Here is a 10,946-nt window from a genome sequence, read left to right as displayed (position 1 = left end):
TTGAGGCTAAGATGAATTGTAGATATCTTGTATGATTTTGAGGACAAAATCTTTGGGAAGGGATGGTTTGTAATGTGGCAAAACTAAGGTCCAAAATATGTAAATAATGAGCCATGGGCAAGGCTAGTATAAATAGGGCCTTGGGTTCATTGTAGGGATATTTTTATCATTCATATCTTGGATACTTACATGTAATCTTTGCTATCTTGGATACTTACATGTAATCTTTGCTCCTTTTATGGTCTAGGGCTCATGGCAAGCTTGATAGCCATCCTCACGGGTGAGAGGATAAATCACTTAGGCCTTATGCACATACTTTCTTTGCTACATCTGCATGTGTGGATTTCTTCTCTTTTCATCATAATCACATGGATTTCTCATATGTTTTTGATGTTCATCAAATGGATTAGATTTGGACTTTATGTGTTGATTTCTTTGAAATTTGGTCTAGATTCATTTCATTTTGTGTGTGTTGAAAAACACAAGGAAATTTATAATGTGTCTAAAGGGGGGGATTCAAAGTGGTGAAACACATAATCTCATGAGAAAGAATTGTCCAAGCCCTAGCATAAGCAAATAGTTTGGATTGTTATTCATGTGAACAATGTCTTTTTGGGATTGCTAGTTTGGATTGTTAGTTATGTTGATAGTGTCTTTTTGGGATTGTTAGTTTGGATTTGGGAAATAGGATTGTTATTTTTAGATTGATATTATCGTTGAATTAAGGATTGATATATTGTGTTGTCAATGCCTATTGAAACACACATCATCTTAAATGTGCTTTATCATGCATGCTATCAGAATTCTACGTTGTTTTGCTTTTGAGTTGCAATTAAAAAATTGGTATTATGATTTATGGTTGATCATATTACATTTTACAGACCATTGTTGATCATATTACATTTATGGAACATTATTCTTAACGGCAGGAAATTAAATTGTAAGTCAAAATGGAATAACCATTTATCTACTTTTAAATTGTAATGATCATAAATAGTCTCCTCGTCATGGTATGTTATATGCCTTTTACTCCACTAGATTTTTTGTCTCAAATGCTAGTTCACTTATATATTCTTTTACATACGATGGATTGGATTCAATGAGATTTTTTAAGCACACAAGAGACATGAAAGATCCAAAAGCTCGCCATTTTTAGAAGCTCACAAATAAATATCGCCGCCAAGAAAGCTCACCAAAAAATCACACCCCTAGTTGGACACTTTTAGCTACCAAGGTTGATAATGTGTCCTCTATCTCCCTTGGTTTAGGTGGGGGATTTCTACATCCCTACTTACATATTGTCTACAAGGTCTATTACCTCATGTTAACACTCATGAAAGAGGTAGTGTTTCTAGTTTGTATAGATGGTCACGAAGCCAATTTTTCTTAAGACTGATCATAAATTGATCAATGAGCAATAAGTGATCTTTCCCTTTAGCGGGGGAGATATGGAGATACATGGTTCTAGTAACATAATCCCCCATTATCTCATCTTCCTCTTGCTTGGGGTTATAGATTTGTGCTATGGGGCTCCATCTAGCTCCATTGGGTGAGAATCCCACGATGCAGGTGTGTCTCAACACCTAATAGTTAGCCTTTGCGTTGTAAACCACCAGCCTGCTTTCCCTTAAAGGTAAATGAGTAGATCTTGGTGGGATCGTTAATCTTTCCATTGGCTTCACAAACTTGATTAAACTTTTCGAGGTATTGAATCGGATCTCTAGTTCTGTCAAATTTGGTCATCATATTTTAGATGTGGATTGGCTTTGTTTTGTCCAATTCTAAGCCTTTAGGTGTGCTATGTTTGTGGCAATCCCTCTTCCCATTTCAAACACCATCCTAAGCATGTATTATGCATATTCATGTGGATGTGAAACATAAGGGAGTAGTTGCTATCTCTATGTCTCAAGGATTGGTGTTTCTTCCCCCATGGGGAATAGGGCTGAGCAGTTTCCAATGGTACTTATCCTACGTCAGCATGGCTTTGAGGCTATAGGCTTACTATGGTTGAGGACACATCATGTGTGATTGCTCTTATGGGTTTGAGACAGTCCATGAAATTGGCTTTGTACCCTTTCTCATGCTTCCTATCCCTCATTAGAATAGATTGGAAATGGGACTTGGTTTCATGGTGAAGAAGCTTCTATAATGGGCTCCTTGTTGATAAGTTGAGACTCCTGCTTGCCTATGTGTGCTTGTTTTTTTAAATACTTGCCCCTAATGGTGTACTGCAAAAGAGACATGTCCCAATTACCAAAACTATTGTTGTTGGACTACTTGGCCAGCTTAGGATCGTCACCTAAATGTTGAGTGTCCGGCATGGTTTACATTGTGGTATCTGGCATGGTTTGACTGCTTCTCACCTTGAGGTTGTTCTTGCACTTGCTCCCGCTCCTTCAATAGAGCTTTGTGCACATATAGGGTGGTTTGATGACATTTTCTTAAAGATTATGGTGTTGTTTACTGAGCCGCTGGGTGAATCATGCCTCAAAGGACCATGGCGGCTCTCGTTTCTACAAGTTTTGATGTTCCTTTGCTCATGGTTGCACTAAAATGGCTCATCTTACCCCAAGGCTCCTCACTTGAGGTAGAACTAAAGGAGTCTTTCCTTCTTAACTAGGGAGGAGAACTCTGTGTGCTAGTCGTGTGATGGGACCAAAGGCTAGATGAGTTTTAGGAGGCACCAATGGATGCGATAGGCATATCGAGTTAACTTGCACCTGCTACACAGTGTGTAAGGCCACCTTGATTGAACATTGTTCACAAAAGCTATTTACAAAGTTGCACTCTAACCCATCTACTGAAATTATCTACTTACTATCTATTGCACTCAAGCTTCTATTCGCATAAAGCCTCCCATATTAATATTTAAAGATCAACCACCATCAAAGCTCCCTCTTCAAAGGAATACATGGGTGTGGGGTTTCATAACCATCGATTAGCATAAAGCATCCCATCTTTATAATTAAAGATCAACCATCAAAGCTCCCTTAAAAGGGGCACATGGGTGTGTCGGCCCATAATCATCTAATGTATCAAATTAGTAATCCATAGTCTGCATCTTTGTTAATGAGAGAAATTTGATTCTTAGAAGCACTGTGTTATGAATAATCCTACTTCTTGTGAGTGTTTCCTCTATACACCACGCTCTCTATCCTCTTATACATGTAATAATTGGTCCTTCTACCTCCACCCTAGCGGTAGATGATGACAAAGACTCGGCAAGCCGAAGCCTCGAGAAAACAAGAAACCCTAGAATGGCACTCTACACCACTCTACATAAAGATAATTTCTAAGCAATTATTTTTGGAAAACAAGAAATCCTAGAATGGCACTCTATGCAAAGATAATTCCAAGCCGTTCTTTTTGGAGCACTCTACTTCTTGGGGAGGATCATAGAAAATATATCATGATTAGTGAGTGGTAAATACAAAAACTCTAATAAGACATCCCTCTAAGAATATAAGGGTTCTCCTTTTGAGTGAATCAAAAGGGTTGTTCATTCAATTTGAGTGTTATTCTAAAGCATATAACTTATAGGATATGTTTGAGTCCATGTGGATGCACAAACCTCTCCCAATTCTTAATGGGAGGTTTATGTATATAACTTATAGGTTACGATTGTCATTAAGTTAATGTGGATGCACAAACCTCCAAATCCTTTGTGGGCTTTAATTTGTATCTCTTCCATTAATTTGTGGGTTTTACTTTGTATCTCTTCCATTAATTTGTATCTCTTCCATTCCATTAAGAAGCTAGCCATGGAAAACAATGTTACTATCGGTAGTTGTGAGCATTAAAATTTGTGCTTTATTTTATGATTTTGTTTTGCCTCCCCGTGTGTCTGAACATGTTGCATCAAAGTTAATGAGGGCTCCACATATGTTAATTCAATCTAAAATTGAGTCTCGTCTTTACAAGGAGAAAAAAAAATTTAAGGCCTAGAAAAATCAACTGAAAGCCGTGTCTCACCACACATTTGCAATGTTTTCACAATTTAAAAAGTTTTTCTTTAGCTTTCCAATTTGCTTAGCTTATGACGAGAAATGAAAAAAATCCAAGTTTCATATTTGACCAAAAACATGGAGAAACCTTTACATATTCTAGTCTTTTAGGCAATTCCCAACAAAGGTTATGCTCAAGTAGAGAACACCACCTATTTTGTCCATTTGTATTCTTGCATTTATGAAGATGGAATGATGATAATGGAGTATTAACTAGAAGGTGGAAAAGAAATACAAATGCAGTTGACATATCGTGAGTGAAATAAAAATAGCTTTATGTTTATATTTTTCCAAAAAATAAACCCTTGAGTAATATAGACATTCCTCATATGTACACAGATTTCCCTAAGTTTTGATATGTACCTTGTATCTTCATTAAATACTAGAGCGGGTGCTTCCCCAAACCAATGTAGAGAACAATGAGGGGGGTAACACCCATCATATAATTTTGATATGTACCTTGTATCTTCATTAAATACTAGAGTGGGTGCTCCCCCCAACCAATGTAGAGAACAATGAGGGGGGTTACACCGATCATACTGCCTACTCACACACTACGCACACCACATCTAAGTTGTTAAAACAGTTGATCAAAAGAGAGTGATAACTTAAGCAACAACGATGCACGAGGTGGAAACAATTTTACTACTATGCTTGCAGTGGTGTGGAAAAAAAAAAGCCGAGCTTTAGTGTATTTTGAATTTCTTAAATGTGCAAATTTCACAATTGAAGGTTTGAAAATCTCTAGAAATTTTAGTTATAAATACCTTCAAATTATTTAAAATGAACACATTAGGTGGCCAATCAAAATTGGGTGCTTGATTTGTGGGCCACATGACTTTGTCAATATATTCGATTTGTCCACTTGCTAAGTCACAACGTGTATTTATACACACTAGGCATGCCCAACTTTTGAAGTTTGGGTACATTGGTAGCAGTGTACTCTTCGCTTCGTGTTGAGACAAAGAGAAGACTGGTATTTTTATGGGTTAAAAAATCCTCTTAATGCTTGGCATGGGCATGGGCATGGGCATGGAACTAGGATGCCTTGTAGTTTGGCCAAACAGGAAGTGTGTGAACAAATTTGGATGGGGGAGCAATCCAAGGGCCCTCCTTTATTTCAGGATGGGCATACACCCTTTATTTCAGGATGGGCATACACCCTTTATATTTTAAAAAAAAAAGAACTCTCGATTTATTTATAGAGAAATGAAGGTTCGTACTTATTTTTAAGCGGGTCTAGAGGAAGCCTATGTAGCAAAGTACCGTTAAAACACGCTAGGGGCGCCCAATAATTATTTATTAGTATAGGAATTATTATTATTATTTCCATTTAATTCCATCCAGGCATTACTCCACCGATTAATTAACTTTTAGGATGTATAAAAAAAACGCATACCCTTAATCCCGTTTTAAGTATCATAATCCGCCGATTATCATAATCCGCGGCTAAGTCCTGGCCGTTTTAAGCTCGGCATTCACCACATCCTTCTTTCCAAATTAGTGCTTGGTTGAATAAGGCATGTTTCCACGACAACCACACTTTTTATCTCACACCTCCTATGTTGACTACTAAAGGAAAGAGAGCGAACCTTAGAGAATAGAATGAGAGAGTGGAGAGAGAACCTTAGAGGTAGAAAGAGAGAGATCTAGATGAGGTTTTTAACATCACTGCCAAGCAAGCACTAACTACTGTTGATCCATGTGTCGACATCAGATAGGACTTGAACCTGGGATCTCTCAATTAGTTGTGTAAACCACTACACTATACACGTGCACACGTGCCCGTGCACACACACACATGTTTCCAATACTCTTTTGTATTCATATTAGTTGCTTCCTTGCGTAAATCACTACATCAACACTCCACCCACATACACGCGTGTCTGTGCACGTGTACACACCACACACACACACATGATTCCAATACTCTTTCATATTTGTAAGCAAGATTTTTGAACTATGGGAAATTTGGAATGTTTGTCTGTGTGTGTCGTACGTGCACCCACACACATGCTTGTGCACATGTACATGTTTGTGTGTACGTGAATATATAATAGCTGGTATTGGAATATTCATCATCAGAATAGAATTGAAATTATATTTGAACTCTCTCTCTCTCTCTCTCTCTCTCTCTCTCTCTCTCTCTCTCTCAAATTTCATTACATAGCATGTAATTAAATTGTAAAATGTAAAAACTCTAGTAACTATTACAAAATGTATTATTATGTTTTTGCATCTCTCCATTCAACCGTTCTGACCCTTCTACGTCGATTTTCCCACCTTTTGGTTATCAAACCCCACCATGTATGTTTATTTTATGCGACTCCTGGAGGAAAGAAAACCACTTTGTTGAACTTCCATGCTATCTTACATAAATGGGACTCAAAGACACATGAAAGCTTGTCCAATGAGAGAGGTAATATGTCGAAAATTGCAATCCAAATTCCTTGTAAGTAATCAATAAAGAATTGACAAAGGTGACTCAAAGACACATGAAAGGTTGCTCAATGAGAGAGGTAAATATGCTAACCTCTTGCAAATATGTCAAAAATTGCAATCCAAATTCTTGTAAGTAATCAATAAAGAATTCCGAAAGGTAGCTACATGCTATATGAATTTCACATTGCACAAACTCTCTCTTGTTTTGTGTGTGTGCGCCAATGAACATAAAGAGCTCTTGCATGGGGGGGAAGGGAAGGGAGGTTTCAAACGTGACGTATCTTTGCCAGAAGGGAGGTTTCAAACGTGACGTATCTTTGCCAGAAGGGAGGTTTCAACCCCCACTAATAGGGTTGTGGCCTTGGAAACATCTAAATAAATAAAAGAGCACATCTTTAAAATGCCATGTATTTAAAGGCCACTTGTCAAATGACCCTTTATGTAGGATGTTGACCTTGCATAACATGCTTTCCCACTTCTTATTTAAAATTGCATGGACTTACCAAGTCATGAATTCATAGCTTTAGTTTGTTGGGTATTAATTTAGCAAGTTTGCAATGAGATACACATTTGCGAGAGAAATACACATCCCTTGGTAAGTTCTCTACTAAGACACTTCAGCAGGTTGGTAGCATGCTATGTAAACCTGGGCATCCATGCTTGCACGTCATTCGATTCTCAATCTTGTCACTAAAGTTATACTTTATTCCTCCCAAGTGCTAACACTTACACAAATGGTGTTTTATATGTGGATTTGTGGAAAGTAGTATGCATACCTAGATTATGGTACACATAAAAATTTAGAGAATCTTGTGAATTGTAAGGACTTCAATGAGGGTTTAACAAGTGGGGAAAGGGGGAGGCAATATTATTGAAGGTGACTCTTTAAAAATTAGGCTATATTATTATATTATATAACAGTATATACTATTGTATATGATAATATTAGAGTCACTAGAGGGAATTGGGCCCATCAAAGGCCTTTTAGCAAAATAGAAACACAATTTAAAATTGAAAGTCTCATGATAGCACATGTCAATGATGCCAGCAAAGTTGCTTGTGGAGCTAGAAGAGAGTGATAATAATTGATTTTTCTCAAAGCCACCCCCCCCTTGCTATTGTGTGTGGAGTTTAAATTCTATTGATGAGACCTCAACCACTTTCCTAATTTGCTTTTGTTTTGTATGTTGGGCCACCTCTCATCATATACCATATGCAAATAAAGGAGGAGTTGTGCATGGGCAGCATCATATGATTTGTATTGGTGTTGATATGATTTCTTCCTTGTCTCTAGTGCTTTGAATCTCATACAATCTCTCTCTCTCTCTCTCTCTCTCACACACACACACACACGCACGCACACACACCCACCCACCCACCCATCCCACCCCTCCTTCTATAAGTTTCTAGTAAGAATCCCACCCACTTTTTCTCACACTTTTGAGTTGGGTTTTTGACTTGTAGCTTGTTTTCCTTGCGATCTTTGGCCCTTACATCACCTGATTTTGTTGTCGAGATGAGTTATTGGAAGAGCAAAGTCTTACCCAAAATCAAGAGATTCTTCGACAAAGGGAAGAGAAAGGGTGCCTCCGATGCCTGCAAATCCTTTGACAGCTCCAAGGTTAGTGATAATCAAAGCATAATTGCTGGAGTTTAAATACCGGTGGCTAATATTCATATTGCCTGATTTATTCTAATTTTCCCGGAATTGATGAATTTTAACGAGGTTATTCAGGGAGGAATTAATGTGTAATTTTCGTTGATAAAGATGTTATATGGCTAAATTAGGTCTGTAATTAATATATAAGCTGGTGTCAGGGCAGCAAATAATTATTCAATATATAAGTAACCTTGTCAAAACGTTCAGGAAATTAATCGATCCATATATTGTTGATTAATTGTTGGTGTTTGATGAAATTATAATTGCTGAATTCTATGCAGGAATCTTTGGAGAAAGAAATCGGAGAGAAGACACCAGATCTGCATCCCAAAATTATTGAAATATATAGATCCTCCACTGTTATCACTAAGGTAAGATCTACCAGCATATTATTCACTGCTAAATTAATCTGCTAGCATAAATATGCTTCCAAGATTGGACTCCTTATAATCCAGGCTTTCCTTGCTTTATGTTTTCAGAAATTGCTTAAGGAGCCCAATGAGCCAGCAGTCAAAGAGAACCCCGAGGCAGCTCAAAACATATTGCAGGAGCTGGCAAAAGCAGGCAAGATTAAGCCCTAATCTCTTTATCTAGGCTTTTTTAGGGCAACTTTTTATTAGTTAATGATCATTAATCCTAATCGTTAACTTGCAATATTTATTGATGGTTCTGAAGGCACATGGTGTTCAAAATTTAGTGATTGAATGTTTATACTCGTGTTACTATTAACATGCATGCATTCACACGCATGCATGCACACACCCCCACATATATATAGACGCACACATGTATATATACATATTATACATACACGTCTTGATATTGAAACATAGACATAGACATAGACATAGACATAGATGCATAAACATAAACGTATATGTATACGTATACATACACATCCAGATATATACATATAGATATAGGCATAGGCATAGGCATAGGTATACACACACATACATACATAAATACATACATACATGTATGCATGTATACATACACACATGATTGTATGCATGTATACATGCATACATATATACATACACACACACACACACACACACACACACACACACACACACACATGTACATACACACACACACACACACACACACGCACATATGTACATACATATACACACACACCTTGAGACATAGACATAGACACAAACATATACGTATACGTATACATACATATGCAGATATATACATATAGACATGGACATATACACATAGGCATAGACAGATAGCGAAACATACATGCATATATGTATGTATGCACACACACACACACACACACACACACACACACATACATGTATCTGTCTATAGTAATGTGTGTGTGTATAATATATATACATATATATATGTAGACACACACACACACACACACATGTAAGTATCTACATGTATGTATGTATGCATGTATAATATATCTATATATGACCCGAGACCAACACATTTGTTTGTCTTGATTATAATATAGACATGTCTATACCAATCGATAAGATCGTACTGTTGTGATCTGATTTTTGGTCTTGCTATTGTATTCTTGTTATTAGTAAATCGTTTATACGGTGTTAATATTAACCTCATGTTTGCACTGTATTATAAACTTGTTTGGAGTGACCATAACGCCACTTGTATGTAGTGATTATTATAAAATAAACTTGTTGAATGATCTGTTGTGATTGTATCGTATGCTTTGTATATAGCTAAGATAAGAGAGCGATATTACACTTATAAGGTTGTTTATGATACTTAATGGTGAGGTTTGATGTGGCATGCAGGATTTCCTGGGGCCCAGGTGCTGAGTGATGCCGGGGGGAAGTTTGGGCCAGCTCTTCTACCAGGGCCAATAGTGTATCTGTTTGAGAAAACCTCAACATTCTTGGTGGAGGAGCCCTTACCAGAGGTGAAGGAAGAGGTGCCAGAGGTGAAGGATGAGGCGCGAGAGATTCCGATCGAAGGAGTTGAAACCACTAGCGCTGTAGAAGAAGAGGCAAAGGAACCAGAAGGGCCACCAGAAGGCAAAGTTGATGAGCCCCCCATAGAAAAATTAGCACTAGAAGAAGAGAAAGTTGTGACTGGTGAAGAAAAGAAAGAAGAAGTGGTCACCACTTGTGAAGATAAGAAAGAAGAACTTGAAGTTGTCGCTAGTATCGAAGAAAAGAAAGAACTCCTCAGTGAGATCCCCCCTCCAGTTGTTGCAGAGAAAGCTGAAGAAGTTGTTACCTGTTAACACATAATCCCCCCCACCCCCCCCCCCCCCCCCCCCACACACACACACAACCCTCTTCATATGCATTCCATGTCTAGAAGATTCTTATTGTTCCATCGATCCACTGTGTATTTATCCCATCCACCCATGTTCATACCCTTAGGTGTGCCTATTTCTTCATTCTTTTTGTGGCAGTAAGCATGATGTATATTCCTTGTGTGTCGATGAAATAAAGACCTCTGTAATTATTATTTTTTGTTTCACTGTTATTCTAAATAAAATGGTTTTATTATTGCCATGTGCCTCTTGTAGCAGTAAAGGTGTATCAGTTGTGAGTTTAATCGTTAGTTCAAATAAAGATTGTAACTGGACCATTGCCTTATAGAATATCTCATCATGACAAGGAATGATTAATGATTTTAACGTCAATAAGTTTCCTTGTCAGTTGTGATTCTCATCAGCTCATACTGGTTTAGTCCAGTGAAGCACTTGCTCTTGTATCAGAGATGGCTGCTCAACAAGACAGTTTGCCAAGATGGAGGACCAAGGCCAACAGCATCTACTTGTGGCCAACTCTTCTAGACTGCAAATCCCATCCCACCACATCGCCCGCCCGGCCCCC

At 37.8% G+C, this 10,946-nt stretch overlaps 1 protein-coding gene across 1 annotated transcript; it reads left to right on the top strand.

Annotated features, from left to right (window-relative positions):
- Window positions 1–7,820: 7,820 nt before the first annotated feature.
- Window positions 7,821–10,620, top strand: LOC147639068 (plasma membrane-associated cation-binding protein 1-like). The gene is made up of 4 exons (XM_086787034.1): window positions 7,821–8,067; window positions 8,388–8,477; window positions 8,586–8,670; window positions 9,894–10,620. Exons 1-4 carry the CDS (start codon window positions 7,963–7,965, stop codon window positions 10,343–10,345), a joined length of 732 nt encoding a protein of 243 aa, XP_086643160.1. The 5' UTR covers window positions 7,821–7,962; the 3' UTR covers window positions 10,346–10,620.
- The last annotated feature ends 326 nt before the right edge of the window (window positions 10,621–10,946 follow it).

Source organism: Cibotium barometz, chromosome 4 (genome assembly GCF_041138505.1).
Source record: "Cibotium barometz isolate CiBa-2024 chromosome 4, ASM4113850v1, whole genome shotgun sequence".
Lineage (NCBI taxonomy): Eukaryota > Viridiplantae > Streptophyta > Polypodiopsida > Cyatheales > Cibotiaceae > Cibotium > Cibotium barometz.
This window is presented reverse-complemented; position numbering and strand designations above follow the sequence as displayed.